General features: G+C 38.9%; 1 protein-coding gene across 1 annotated transcript; it reads right to left on the bottom strand.

Moving 5' to 3' along the window:
- Positions 1–11,830: 11,830 nt before the first annotated feature.
- LOC122016451 (curcumin synthase 3-like) lies at positions 11,831–13,284 on the bottom strand. The gene is made up of 2 exons (XM_042573752.1): positions 13,027–13,284; positions 11,831–12,934 (listed from the first exon to the last, which is right to left on the bottom strand). The coding sequence occupies exons 1-2, from the start codon at positions 13,217–13,219 to the stop codon at positions 11,943–11,945; spliced, it is 1,185 nt and encodes a 394-aa protein (XP_042429686.1). The 5' UTR covers positions 13,220–13,284; the 3' UTR covers positions 11,831–11,942.
- Between the last annotated feature and the right edge of the window lie 2,857 nt (positions 13,285–16,141).

Raw genomic sequence — 16,141 nt, 5'->3', positions numbered from 1 at the left:
GTTGTCATGACCCGGAAGAGTATATGCATGCACCAGACGAGGAGCTGGATATGATGAAGTAGAGTCGGACACGTCACAGAGCTGGAAGTGGCGGCATGAAACTAGACGTGACCTCGGCACACAGGCCGGGCTAAAATATCGGCACACAAGCCGGGATATAAATATCGGCACGTAGGCCGGGATACAAATATTGGCGCTCAGGCCGGGATACAATAATGATACGGATCGGGATCTAACCACAACTCGAAGACCAAAACATAATAGTGATGTGCACTATGGTTGTAGCTCGGGATATGACACACAACTGGATCGGCACGGGAGTTGACATACAACAGCGACATAGAATCGAAATCGAGGCGAAGTCGGCACATGGACTACCGTCACGTGGACTGCCGACACGTGATGAATACCAGCCAGGGAGGCTGCGGCAAGTGGAGGTTGTCGGCGATGGTGGGAGGCAGGATGTGATCGGCGTCGCGAGGAGGAAGAGGAAGGGTTGTCGTCGTGCTCGTGTGAGGGTGGCGCCGAGCCCGTCTGGTGGTGACGCCGCAAGGAAGAAGAAAGCTCTCCTCTCCCCCTGCTCATGGCGGTGCGGCAAGAGGAGGATAAGGAAAAGAGAGACGGCTCCGACGAGAGGAAGATGGATCGCTCTGAGGCAGCTCTGCCGAGAGGAGAGGAGAGGAGAGAGAGGTGGTGGCCGGAGGAAAGAGAGAAGGGGAACGGACGACAGCAGGTGTCAGCGTCGACGAGGGGCGTGAGAGGAAGAAGAAGATGACCCCTGCCTTGGTTCCTGTTGGTGGCGGAAACAAGAGCGTGGAGAAGAAGAAAGAGGGAAGAGGTGGCATTGTGGCCAGCGTCGCGAGGAGAAGTAAGAGGAAGGTCTTGGCGGTTGTCGTCGTCGCCGGCGATGAGCGTGAGAGGAAGAAATCACTCCTTCCTTGGTGGCGGCCACGGCAAAACCACGAAGAGAAAAAACCCCCCTCATGAACAGTGCCCTCTTTCGCCTTTAATGCCCTACACAATGAAAAGACCCCTATGCCCTTCCTCCCCCTTCTAATTTCTCCTCTACCCCTAGGATATATCCACATCACATGAAAAATGACAAACTAAAGTAGTAAAAATTTACAACGATCTTCCGTAGATCCGTAATCGGTAATGGGGAAACTCGCTATCGGAAAAGCGATCACAGGATCGGAAATCCCTCCACGATTCCACGAACCAAATCTCACCGCCTCAGATGTCCTTCTCTAGCTCTCGTTGCCTTCATTTTCTTCTTTGTTCGTTTGTTTACTTTCCTTAACTTGAATGATCCTTGGACGCTCCCCTTTATATAGAGAAATAATCCAGGGGCATAATGGAATTTTCCATTATGAGTAGTGGGAAACGTGGGCCATGTTTTCACGTTTCCCACTTTCCCATTTCCTACATCTCCCACTCGTCCAAGATAAGTCACTAAGACTAGTTCATTCAGATAAGCCACAAAGACTAGTTAATCACGAAGACTAAATGAGTCGCATAGATTATTTGAGAGTTTAGTCACATATACCATATTAGAACATCCAATCCATACTTAGAGAAAATGGTTCGTGCGACAGCAAGCACACTAAGCGATAGTTGCTAAGAAGATTGTTACACCTTTACTTAGTCGCTCTTTGAGCAATCAATGCTAATAAAGTTGTTACACTTTACTTAGCTGCTCAAATAAATTAGAGACTCACTCTTCATGGCACATAGCCTCTTTCCTGGTGGCACATAGCCTTTTTCCTGATGGCACATAGTCTTTATCCAGGATCCATCCAATCTTCAAGTGACACATAGCCATTATCTTAGAGATATCCATGTCTTGCTATTTACCCAGATTAAATAATTTTCATTTACATCAATATGAACATCTCTAATCTCTTATAATGAACATTATGTCAAGAGCATGTTCCATATCCAATATTTATATTCATTTCTATACATAACAGAAATGGGTCGACCAGTGAATAACATCAAAAGATGTAAATATATTTAATCTTCCATTTTAGCTAGAATCTATTCATTTTAATCGATCGCTTTCCTAGTTATGCTCCATAGACTGAATCATCCATAGCCATAGGATACACGCTAAAGTAGCAGACACTGATTAAAACTTCAAGTAAACAGCTAAATAGTCTCAAAGGTCTCACATAGTAGAGAAACAGTGATCCATTCTCCTACTACCTTTATTGTCGCAATAGCATATGTGGTATGAATAACATATTATGATGTTATTCTCTTTACTAAAAAAAGCGCATGTTTTTCTCAATTTTAACATCGTATAGATTTTGATCTAGACATACCTAATGTCTAATCCTGAATTCAACATATGAATTCTAATCTGGCCTTCAACAGGTTCAGTAAATGGTGGGTTCATTTACTTCAATCATTATTAATACATAAATGATCTCATCTTGACACAATTATCAAGGCGACCTCAACTTATGGATGTGTCTCTAATTTCAGCTACATAAGTTATTCCATAAGTAACGGTCTTACCCCTATTTGTACTTAACAAACAGAGATGATTGTCCATGTGAGTGGACCAATCTCCACCTGCCAACATGATCACCGAGATCTTATATGTATGTAACAAATACAACATATACACTGAATAAATTATGGCAAATGACACAATCATAACACAAAGTTTGATTGTTATTTCAATATTGTTACATTTTACGAAGTCCCAAAGACTTTACATGTTCTTTAAATGACTCTTTAGTCATTGGCTTAGTAAAAGGATCTGCAAACATAGCACATATAAGGACATACTTAAGAATTACTTTTCTTTTAATCACAATATCCCTCACAAAATTATATTTAATTTCTATATGCTTGTCTTTGCTATAATATTTGGGATCCTTAGAAAAAGCTATTGCAGCTTAACTGTCACAGTAGACAGTTACTGGACTCCCACTATCCTCAATAATTTTCAAATGCTTCAGGAACCTTCTCAACCAGACTGCTTCTTGCACAGTCGCTGAACATGCTACATATTCAGCTTCCATAGTTGACAAAGCTACACAAGCTTATTTCTTGCTGTTCCAGGAGATGGCGCCACCATTTAGCAAGAATGCATAACCTGATGTGAATTTTCTATCATCCAGGTCCCCAACCAAATTTGCATCTGAATAACCTTTCAGACTCATATCTGATTCTTGAAAATAAAGACAATAATCTGTTGTTGCCTTCAGATATCTGAATATTCTTTTTACTGCCTTCCAGTGTCTCGGTCCTGAGTTTGACTGGAAGCGACTGAGGAAGCCCACAACATAGCTGATATCGGGACGTGTACACAACATTGTATACATCAAACTACCAATAGCACTAGCATATGGTTTTTTATTCATCTCAGCTATTTCCTCTGGAGTTTAGGACACATACTCTTGCTCAACACAGTACCTTTCATAATAGGTGTATGTTTTATGTTGCAATTAGACATGCTGAAATGATGTAACATCTTATTTATATAAGACTCTTATGATAGACTCAAAAGTCTTTTAGGACGATCTCTTATGATCTTCACTCCTAAGATGTATTCAGCTTCTCCCATATCTGTTGTATCAAATTGTGATGACAGTCACTTCTTGACTTCATTCACATATTCTATGTCATTTCCAGCTATCAGCATATCATCAACATATAATGATAAAATGACATACTTTCCTTTTTCCCTTTTAAGGAAAACACAATGATCCTCATTGATCATCTCGAAACCATAAGATAAAACGACTTCGTTAAATCTTATGTTTCATTGTCTTAGCGCTTACTTTAGCCCATATATAAACTTTCTAAGTCTACATACTTTCTGCTCTTGGCCTTCAGCAATGAAACTTTCTGGTTGAACCATATAGATTTCTTCGTCAAGATCACCATTAAGGAATATGGTTTTTACATCCATTTGATGTAATTCTAAGTCATAATGTGCCACAAAGACCAAAATAACTCGTATTTACACAAATTTCACTACGGGAGAAAATGTCTCTTCAAAGTCAATATCATCCATTTGCGTATATCCTTTTGCAACTAAACAAGCTTTGTATCTGTTAATCGATCCATCTGCTTTCCTCTTTATTTTGAGAATCCACTTATTCCCAATAGCCCTTCGGCCCGGAGGAAGATCGACTAAGTCCCAAATATGATTCTAAATCATGGACTCCATCTCTTCAACCATTGCAGCTTTCCATTTTTCTCTAATTCTACATCCCAATGCTTCCTCAATGGATTAAGGTTCTTCATCGTCAATTGGAAGTGTTACTAATGCCTCATTCTCAATATCAAACCTCTTCTTAGGTTTAACCTTACGAATACTTCTTCGTAAGTTTGGTTGTTGAGAAGTCAACTCATGACTCGGCATATCATTCCCACTCGGTTGACTAGACTCAGGTGTCCCTTTTGACACCTCTGTTGTTGATAATATCTCATCCTCCTCAAATAGAGGAACATTTTTATCAACATCACCTCTGATTGGGAACTCTGTTTCGAGAAAAGTCGCATCTCTTGAATCTATTTCAGAGATGGTTCCATCTAATTGCTCACCTATGAAAACATAACCTTTGGAGGTCTCATGATATCTTATAAAGATACATTTCTTACCTCTAGGCTCTAATTTTCCATACTTGTGAGAACTATCATAAACATAAGCAGCTGACCCCCAGGGTCTCAGATTACTCAAATCTAGTTTTCTGTCTGTCCAACGTTCATATGGAGTAGATGGAACTGACTTTGAAGGCACTTTGTTAAGTATGTAGGCTGCAGTTAGTAATGCATCTCCCCAATAGGAGATTGGCAAATTAGCTTGCGTCATCATAGACCTAACCATTTCAAGAAGAGTCTTATTTATTTTTTCAACTACCCCATTTTACTATGGAGTTCCAAGGATTGTCAGCTGTCTAATAATCCATCTATCATTACATATTGTCTTGAACATATAAGACAAATACTCCACTCCATGGTCAGTGCGTAAAGTCTTAACTTTACGTTCCATTTGATTCTAAACTTCGTTCATATAACGAATGAAGCAATCTAATGCTTCAGATTTGTGAGAAATCAAATGCACATGACCAAACCTAGAAAAATCATCAATAAATGTAATGAAATAAGAAGCTCTATGTCTAGCCTTCACATTTATTGGACCACAAATATCCGAATGAATTAACTGCAATGTTGATTCAGATCTAATAGTCTTACCAAATGATTTCCTAGTTGCTTTTCCAGCAAGACAATGCTCACATATAGACAATTGAATCTTAGCCCGAGTGCCCAATAGACCCTCTCTAGCCAACCGATTCATACGTTCCTGTCCTATGTGTCCTAATCTAGCATGCCAAACCTCATCAGTTATATCTGCATCACTAGTTAGAGCAATGTTTGAAAAACAACCATCAATAGCATAATTGACATCTGGTTATACATCAAGAACCATAAAACTATGTTTGATTGACACTGAGTTAATCTTAAGTTCAACAGATAGACTGTAAAAATTAATACAATACCCTAAATCAAGAAGACATGTAACGGAAACAAGATTCCATCGAATTTCAAGAGCATACAAGACATCATGTAGAAACAAAACTCTACCACCACGGAGGTTGAGTTTGCAAGTGTCGACTCCTTTGACTTCAATTCTTGCATTGTTTCCCACATAGATCCACTTGTTGCAAGCTGGTACCCGACGGTACTCAACAAATGTAACTCGTTCCCAAGCTACATGGTTGGTTGCTCCTGAATCTATAATCCACAAAGGATAAGAATCAGCTAACAACACTGAACTAGCAACAAAATGCTCTTGAAAAGAAGACACACTTGGATTTACCTTTTTCGACTGCACTCCCGAGCGAAATGACCCTTCTTGCCGCAGTTAAAACAAGTCAACTTGTTTTTAGGTTTCTTTCCAGTCTTCTTTACTATCTTCTTGATTGGGCCCTGTCCCACAGCAGCAGCTTCCCTCTTCTTTCCCTTCCCTTTCTTGAACCACTTCTTTTTCTTAGATCCAGATGATCCAGCAAAACCTATAGCCACATAGGCTTGTCCAAAAATCCTTGCGGATTCAACTCTCTCCGCCTCCAATTCTACATAGTGTGAGATGTCAATGAAAGTTTTGATACTCTCACTGTTAGTTAGGGTCTGCTTCATGGTCTTCCAAGAATTTGGAAGTGAACGAATAACTGCTTGAACCTATTGTTCATCAGTCAACTCATGACCAGCAGTTTTAAGCTCCCGAATCATGTTCGACATCTCCCTGAGGTGTTAAACCATTGATACATTCGAACGTTTTTTTTAGCTGTCAAACTTGATTGCCAGCTGTCGAAGCTTGCTCAGACTTACTCCACTATATTTTTCTTTAAGGGTTACCCAGACTGCATCAGCCGTAAGATATGACTCATACTCAAAAGCTAAGTCGTCTACCATTGAACTAATCAATATGCCATTTGCAGTGGAGTCATCTTTCTTCGATGCCTTATAGGCATCAAGATCTCGTCTGTGTTGTCCAGTTGGACCATCTACAGGTTCTTCCATTACCTGATTTACAATCTCTAGAACTTCTTGTTCCTCAAGTATATACTGTATCATGAGGTGCCAGATCTTATAGTTATCCCAATTAAGTTTTTCGCCTTTGTTGAGTTCAGCTATTGTGTTTTTGATTGTCATAATCTATCATAAATAAACACATTATTTAATATTCAGTGTAAATTATATGCATGCAATTTATGATTGACTCAATATTACTTTGAGTTGGTTTACAAAATCAAATGACAACTATGTTTTCACTCATCATTCGTATGACCAATCAAATTAATATTAATCAATTCTATTACATACATCCCAACAAATGAATTGATCATTTTTAATATCATGAATTCTTTAATTAAATGAACTAATCATTTAATATATTATGATTTCTTTAATTAAATGAACTAATCATTTAATACATCATGAACTAATCATGCATCATGTCAAGTAAACAACATAAATAAATAAACATAACATAAAACTATGCTGAATAATGTTAACATATAACTAACTGACATAAATGAAAATGAATTAAATATTATTCATACATAGCGACAATAACAATAACATAACTCTAGTAAATTAGATAGGCTACTACCACCCCCATTAGGACAGACACTAGTATAGTGGACAATATTATCCCTTTCAGCCTAGACTCATTTGGGGTAATCTCAGGCAGGACAGCTTCAGGAATCTCTATAGGATCCTCTTCTGGTTCCTCCTCGATCATTTCCGGATCCTCTTCGAACTCTTCAGATTCTTCTTCAGTCATGTGGTGAAGCAATTCCTCACATAATACAGAATATGTGACACGTCCTTGATGACGCCCCCAAATATAGTCTGCTATCATCCTTGGATTTTCTAGCAATGAATGCATCAAAGCCCAAATCCTATAACTGTCCAGGACTGGAAACCCTTCTCGCTCAAGTTTCCAAAACAGATCATCAAGCCGCTCAATGTGTCCGTCGACTCCATAAGTAGAGTTATACTCTATCTCCTGAATCTCCTCCCTGAGCTGATTTCGTCACACTTCGCGACGAGTCAATATGGTAATCGTCCGTGCCATCTGAAAAACTTGAAATTAAATAAGTCAGTACAAAACTGACTAACCAGTACAAAACCGGCTTATTTCAATTTATATAGGCATAGTACCAACATAATAAATCAAGAAAAATAAATCTTCTCGATTTTGAGGAGTCTAAGTCGACTAACCCATCGGATCGGTTGAATAGGAATCTAGATCCTAAACTTGGTCCATTGTCCTTAATTAGAACTAATCTAATTGGGCAGGGATTTTTGTACCTATGTTCTGTTACTGTTTGATCTAAGTCCATTTCTACCAATTTCAGATTTTATTGATCAAACTCAGGTTCGTTTGATCAAACCAATGTCCATTGGTTTAAGTCAGACTTATTAGAACAAATCTAATCATTTTGATCAAATCTGACCCAATAGAATAAATCTGGTCATTTGATCATATTTGGTCCATGCCCAATTAATCAACCCAAATTAATTCGGGTTTAGATCAAATTAATTTGATTAAACCAATTAATGATTTAATCTAAATTAGGTCTAATGGAACCAAATTCTTCATCATAAATGATAAATTAATTGAACCCTGTATTCAATTAATTACCGTATACATATTACAATGCTTACCGCATGCAATTACCGCATGCATTTTAAAAAAAATATATAGGTAAGCATGTATTTGGAAAAATTATATAGGCAAGCATCAATTTGAAATTTTCAAATTTTACAGTAAGCATGCATGGGTTATCTTCAGTGCATATTCTAAATAATTTTTTTTTTTAAATGAAACTTTATCGCAAAAAAATACGAAACACGTAAACCCACGAAGCACTGTTGCTACGTCTTCAACCGTTTTCTTCACTGGGCATGCTGCCCACGTCGCGCACACTACGCGTTGCACGCCGCACGCCGCGCGCCGCGCGACCACCACGAACTCAATCGTTGGCCTTGCCAAACTCTGCCGGTGGTGGCCGGTCGTTTCCGGCAAAAAAAAAAAAAAAAAAAAAAAAAAACAGTCATCTATAGGCCCAACAAGAATACCGACGGTGGTTCTACCCGTCCTAGCCACCAACACATAGCTGGCCAGTCAGGATGCCATCGACGGCCACAGATTGTCGTCGCCGGCAAATCCCTGCAACATGGTGATTTTACAAATTTGGGGCAGCGCTGTCGAGCAGCAATGCTAACGCCGACGGTGACTCTTACCAGCGACCCTGTCGCCAGTAAGCGACGGCTACCAACGACCCTGTCGCCAATCTCCCTGCCGTTATGTAGTCGCCGACACTTGTTTGCTACGACACATTAGTCGTGCAAAACGACCACAAGAAATGGCAAAGCGAGAAAACATCCGTATGGCGATTTCATTATTCGTCTTAAGCATTTAGAAATAACACAGCTTTGATATCAATGTTGATTATTCTAAATGCATGAAAGACGACAAATTAAAGTAGTAAAAACTTACAGCGATCTCCCACAGATCCGCAATCGGCAATGACGAAACTCACTGTCGAAAGAGCGATCACAGGATCGGAAAGTCCTCCACGATTCCACGAACCAAATCTCACCGCCTCATATATCCTTCTCTAGCTCTCGTTGCCTTCGTTTTATTCTTTGTTCGTTTGTTTACTTTCCTTAACTTGAATGATCCTTGGATGCTCTCATTTATATAGGGAAATAATTCAAGAACATAATGAACTTTGTTTATTATGAGTAATAGAAAACATGCGCCATATTTTCACGTTTCCTAATTTCCCATTTTCTACAATTGCCTGAACAAAATGCTCAGTTGGTGTAGCATATTGTAACGATAGCTCGGATGAACATTTGGCCTTGCACTGTATCATTCTACTGTAGCAGTGTAGGAGCCTGTAACTACAACGATTTAGTGTAGTGTCACGTAGCAGCGACTTACTATAGTAGCGATGTTATTGTAGCATGATGTCCATGTGGACCTACACTATTTGTTATATATCAATCTATCTAGTTTTTTTTACCGGTTATCGACCTAACTTAATTTTAGTCTGATCTGGATATATTGGTTAGAAAACACAACAGTGTCAGTGATGGTTTATAGCTAGACCATTTACTCATACACTTCTCGATTAACCTATAAAAAATCAGATCGATCTAGAAGAGTAAGAATTGGGAAAATTCGACCTTGACTATGTATCCGGTGTTTAGGACTTACCGGAGGATCAGTGGAATTCATCCAATTTAATCACGTTGCAACACTGCTTACACAGGAAAAATCGAATTTTCCAATTCGGAAAATTGGATGCATGAATTAAGTGACCAGCTCTGAACGCTCGATTGAATGGGTTGGTGTGAGGAAAACAGAGTAGAATCGACACGTGCGGTCAAATGCTCGGATTCCACTGGGAGTGGTCTTTCTTGGACCAGCCACACACCTAGCTAGCTAGTAGTCGATTAGTTAGTCAGCCGTCGTGGGTTGGTGGGTCGGGTCAGGGAGGCGGTTGCCCACTCGCCAACTATTTCTGTCTTTTCAGTAATCCACCAACTTCCAGACGTGAGAAATGGAGTTTCATCACCATAATGTTTACGTGTTTGAATGAAAATGATAGTGATCGACCTTTTGTTTGCCATTGTTGTTTGTGTGCTTCACAAGGAGCCATAGTGGCATCCATTTTGACTCCTTCAAACTTGTCATTTTTACGCGCTATATGCCGTGAGGAATATTAAACCGATATCATGTGATGTTCACCTTCAAACTTGTCATTTATCATGTGATGTTTTCGACATATAGCGCGTAACGATGACAAGTTTGAAGGTGTCATAATGGATCCGATCCATTAGGTTCAGCATCAAATGGACTTAGTCATTCTATTTATTATTAGTATTTGATATAATCCAAATGTCTAGATTTCTACTGACCCAATTAATATTTGAGACAAATGGTCTTTAAATAAATCAAAAAGTGCTCATAGAGTAACCTCCATTATCTTTGCGTCGATGTAGAGTTGCTCATGCCTGATTGGGTAATCAAACTGAATGCAGATTTCAGTCTTTCCTCCGGTTGAGAGCGTACGCATGCCCCAACTGAGTGTTGAACTGTGGTTCTCAATCCATCAAACGAGCTCTATCATTTCATTTATGAGTTGTTGTTGTTGTTGTTGAAATATGTAAATAATTTGAAAGATTCAAGTAAGTCAAAATCAAGATTTAATATGCATGAGTGTGTAATTTAATAAAATGAAACAAATGATACAAATTATAAGTCGAATTTGAATTCAGAGACATCATCGAGGGCCGGATCTTCTGGTCCGTAAATTGCGGACCAGGGGATGGTCCACTGTACGAGGACCATTGATTTGGATGGAGTCCACCTTTAAGTTGGTAGGGTCCATCCAAATCAAGAGTCTACAATAGTGGACCATCCCTTGGTCCGCAAATTATAGACCAGAGGATCTGTCCTCACATCATCGTTCCTTGATCTTGTCGACACATTATTATTATTATTATTATTATTATTATTATTATTAATAATAATAGAAGATTAATGATCTACCATGAGATCCAAAATGCTAGTGGGCTATGTTGAGGGTTATCTTTAACCTTAGTTATTCATCTAAATTTTTTTTTTAAAAAAATTATATTTAATTTAGTTAACTGATGATTCTTAAGTAAGTAATGATTACATATAGATAAAAGGTCATGCAATCAATAATAGAAGAATCTTATAAAAGTGAAATTTGTATTGATTCGGGATTAACTAATTTTTTTTTTACTAAAAATATACTCTAATATGTACATTTTTAGATAAAAATATCCTTAATATTTTTATAGCAAAAAATTTATTTTGAATTATAAAAAATAAAAATATATGATATTCCATTTAAAAATAAAGATGCATTTATGAAAATATTAATATTTTGAAACTTAGAGTAATAGGTTATATATTAAAATCTCTAAATTTTGGTTATATTATTAGGTTGAATCAAATGATATCATATGCTTTATTCTATGTAATTTTAGTTAAATGATTATCTAGTAATTATATAATCATGATTATATATGATAATTTGAATCAAAATACTCTAAGATTAATCTTACCGTTATTAAAAATAAAAAAATGATATCATGAGATCCAAACTATATTACCATTTTTACAATGCAATAAGATCATCGATTGAGATTAATTAATTAACATTGTTATTTAATAATCTTTGGAATAACATGAGAGAATCTTGCTGACGAAGAACAGGAAGTGAGGAAGAAAAATGACGAAAGGAACGGAGACGTCTGATCTGGTAACAACTGTAATTAATTTAATCGATTATAATATTTTAGCATTAGACAGCTTTTAATTATTATTATTTATGTTCGATCGGCAGTAGTTAGCTCGCCGGAATAAGCTAGAGAGGGACGCTGCGAAGCACCAGCGTCTCGATGGACAGCCCTGGGCCGAACCCGCAGAGCACGCCCCACTGCAGGCCGTCGCCGGTGGTCGCCGCGCCCTTCGCCGCCGCTCGCTTCCTCACTTCGTCCATCACGAACAGAACGGTTGCGCTCATCATGTTCCCGAACTCGCTGAAGACGTGCCTCGACGACTGCAGCTTCCCCTGTTCCAGGCCCAGCTTGGCCTCGACGGCGTCCATGATCCCCCAGTTCCCCGGGTGAGCCACCCAGAACACGTCGTTCCAGTCGGAGATCCCCAGCGGCTTCAACGCCTCGCCGAGGCAGGTCTCCAAGTTATTGGCTATCAGCCCCGGCAGCTGGTGGGCGAAATGGAAGGTCAGCCCGATCTGCTTCAGCTGCCCGCCGACAGCCATCTGGGTCTCCGGCACCGTGAACGGCAGCGCCGCCATGATCTCGAAGATCGGCCTCTCGACGCCCTCGACGGGGTCGGCCCCGACGACGACCGCCGCCGCTCCGTCCCCGAACGCGACCTGAGCCGCGAGGCTCTGGAAGTCGCGCTCTTCGGGGCCGCGGAAAATGAGCGTGTTAACCTCGCAGGCGACGACGAGGACGCGGGCGGTCCGGTTGTTCTCGGCGATGTCCTTGGCGATGCGGAGCGTCTGCGCCCCGATGTGGCAGGCCTGGTTGTAGAGCATGATGCGGTTGACGGAGGAAGAGAGGCCGAGAAGGTTGGCGAGTCGGTAATCAGCCCCCGGCATATCGACGCCGCTGGTGGAGCAGAAAACCAAGTGGGTGATCTCCGACTTGGAACGCCCCCACTCCTTGATGGCCTTGACGGCGGCCTCCTTGGCCAGCCGAGGCACCTCCTCCACCACGATATCCTGCCGCTCGTCGAAGGAAGTGTCCATGTAGGAGCACATCCCGGGTTTCTCCTTCAGCAGCTCCTCCGTCAGGTGCATATATCGCTTCTTGATCATGCTCCTTTCGCCTGCAAGCAAGAAACCGACACGATCATTAATTGATTGATCAAATTAACAGTAGGCGACGACGATCGCGACGGGATGATGAATTGTGTATTACAGAGGCGGCGGAACTTCTGCTTGAGCTCCGGCTTGTGGTCGGAATTGGTGACACGGAAATAGAAGTCGGGGTAAGAGCTCTGTTCGTAGAGGTTGGGAGGGTTGGCGGTGCCGATGGCCATGACGGTGGCTGGACCTCGAGCCCTTTGGGGCTTGGGGAATGCATCGACGACGACGTTGTTAATGGAGGCCATGGAGAAGATGAAGGAGAAAGCTAAGAGAGACTAACTGGGTGCGGCGCAAGTGTCCATGCTCGATCGGTGGAATTAATTTATAGGCCAGGCCGCACAAGGTAGTACCGGTCTATTCTAATACTGAATAATTCAAGTGGGATGGGAGTGGATCGATGCCAACTCCGGTTTGATTTCACCTACCAATTCAAGTCAACTGGTTGACCTGTTTCTTCTGGTTTATCGACTCAACTACCCTGATTTAACACGCGAATCTGAACACTCGATCAAAACAGAGCCTCAGCGGCTAATGCGAATGCGAATGCGAATGCGAATTTGATATAGTAAACTTTCGAATATAATTTTTTGTTGGGATATGAGTCGTTATTTGATTTGAATCGAAGTTTATTCATAAATCTAGATTTATTATGGAATAAAATCTATAATTGATCAAACGTTAAAAAATATTCTTTTCGAAGGATGTGAATATATTTTATATTTTTAATATTTAAGATATTTTTATTTTATAACGAATGTTTTAGGTCTACATGAGTATCATGTTTAATTATTTTGTAATTATTACTTTGATCATGTCTCAATGAGAGAAGTTGGAAAATTGAGGATGAGGTAATTATTGATGGGATGAAGATTTCAATCCTATAAAATAAAACCAAATTAGGAAGTGATCCTTATGTTGACTTTCCGACGCTCAAGTTAGAATCAGAAAAATCAAGAAATAAATAAATTTTATCTTTCCTCATACCTGACATATCTTTTATACTTTTCTTTTATTTATAAATTTTTTGTGATCCCTATGTTGACTTTCGTGCATTAATGATAGTTGGAGTGTTCTTCTTTGTCTTGGCTTATTCATATTTAATGATAGACGGAGTGTTCTCTTTTATTTTCTCGTCCCCTTCTGTGTAATGTCATTCCTTGTGTCGGACCGGGGGGGGGGGGGTCCGAGCGACTTATTTTCCTACCGATTGAAACAATCGGCTACGGGTTCGTCCATTCAGCCGGCATAACTTGACATTTCGTCCTATAATGCCCATTCGTCTGATCAACCGAGTGATCCACTCGATTATTTCTTTGCCGATCGGGATAACTTGACAGTCATCTTTGGTCGAGACTCTTTTCATAAGTCCCAACGTTGACCATCTTAACTTTGATACCATATCAATTGATCCGTGATAAATAGACTCTCTCATATCACGCATCATTACTATTTTTAACTACTGTCTCTGTCTTGAGCACGGATCCTCTAACCCGCAATTTACGGATTAGAGGATGACCCATTTTTTTAGACCATTGATTTGGATGGACCCCACCTATTTAAAGGTGGGGTTCATCCAAGAGACCGGATCCTCTGGTTCCCTTGTCCTAATTCGCTCCTGGACCGGGACAAGGGAATTGGTGGGAGGTAAAGGCCCCCACCTGTTAATAGGTGAGGGTTCATTGCCCCCCACCAATATAAAGGTTGGACTATGAATTGATCCAGCGTTTAGGTACCAGAAGATCCATTCACTTTATCCAAATTAAGAGTTTTCATATAATAGATCATTACTTAATCTACAATTTATAGACTAGAGGATCCTACTGCTTTGTCTTGGTAAGGTCGAGTTTTTTTTTTATAGTATTTCTCTTCCAATAAATAGATGGTAAAAGATTATTTTGATATTTGTACGTTAATAATTCAATAGCTTATGCTGTATCAATTACGAACTAATAGTTATCCACGATATCAATAACATAAACGTTGTTGGCAAGGAACATATATTGACACGTGTGGTTGCAGAAAGTTGTTGGACAATTTCAAAATTATCGGAGATATAAAAAACATAGTGTGAATCAAAATTTATAAAAATATTGTCTCGACCGCTGATACGGTTCGACGGAGTAAACTTTTTCATGATCTAATTTTTGACTCAAGTATCACAATGATTATTTGATTTAATCAAAATTTGTTGAGAGATATAAATTTATTATTAGATAAAATCAGTAATTGACCATCTTTTTATTCAAAAAATATTGTTTAGAGTCTTTTTTGGAAGGTCTGAATATTTTTAAATTTTTTTTATATATATTTTTTAATATTTAAGGTATTTTCTTCCAATAATTAAAATTTTAGAACTATATAAACGTCATATTTAATTATTTTGAGATATTTTTATTTTTATTATTATTATTTTTAATCATCATCTCTTTCTGGTTGGTAACGTCAATTTTTTTTCTTTTAATATTTCTCTTCAAATCAACTGAGTTATAGAAAATTGATTTTGTTATTCATAGGTCAATCAACGAATTTAATAATTTACATTGCATCAATTACCGAACTAATAATTATCCGCGGTATCAAATAAGATATTTTTGATATTTTCATCTTGTGGTTAAAGTTTTAGGTCTATATGAGAGTATGTTAATTATTTTGAGATATTTTATACTTATTACTATTTCTAATCGTGGTCTCTTTCTTGATAACATCAATTTTTTTTCCTATTTTATGGTATTTGTCTTTTAAGCAACGGATTGTATAAGATTATTTACCATATTTGTACGTCAATCAATGAATTCAATAACTTAAGCTACATTAATTATGAGAAACTGATAATTATTCGCCGGATCAATAACATTGAGGGGGCTTTTGGTTCTTTCCTAGGAATAGGAATCGGAATAAGAATCATTGTATTGTGGAATGAGAATGGGTATGAGCATGGATATCACTATTAAAAGCAATGTTTGGTTACTTGCATATTTTCTATCGGAATAAATCAAAATTTTTTTTTTTACCCTTAAGGAAAATAAGAGAAAAAATTAGATGTGAGAGAAAAATATGATGAAAGAGAATGATGAGAGAGAAAGTATGATGAGAGAGAAAGTGTGATGAGAAAGAATGAAGAGAGAGAAAGTGTGATGAGAGAAAATAAGAAAAGAGAGTGTGATAGG

Source organism: Zingiber officinale, chromosome 8B (genome assembly GCF_018446385.1).
Source record: "Zingiber officinale cultivar Zhangliang chromosome 8B, Zo_v1.1, whole genome shotgun sequence".
Classification (NCBI taxonomy): Eukaryota; Viridiplantae; Streptophyta; class Magnoliopsida; order Zingiberales; family Zingiberaceae; genus Zingiber; species Zingiber officinale.
This window is presented reverse-complemented; position numbering and strand designations above follow the sequence as displayed.

What these genes read in the sequence shown, in the direction of transcription:
- LOC122016451 (XM_042573752.1), bottom strand. Translation starts at nt 13,219, where the DNA reads ATGGCCTCCATTAACAACGTCGTCGTCGATGCATTCCCCAAGCCCCAA. An exon ending in GCAGAAGTTCCGCCGCCTCT is followed by an intron (nt 12,935 to 13,026) that starts GTAATACACAAT and finishes TCTTGCTTGCAG; the next exon opens with GCGAAAGGAGCATGATCAAG.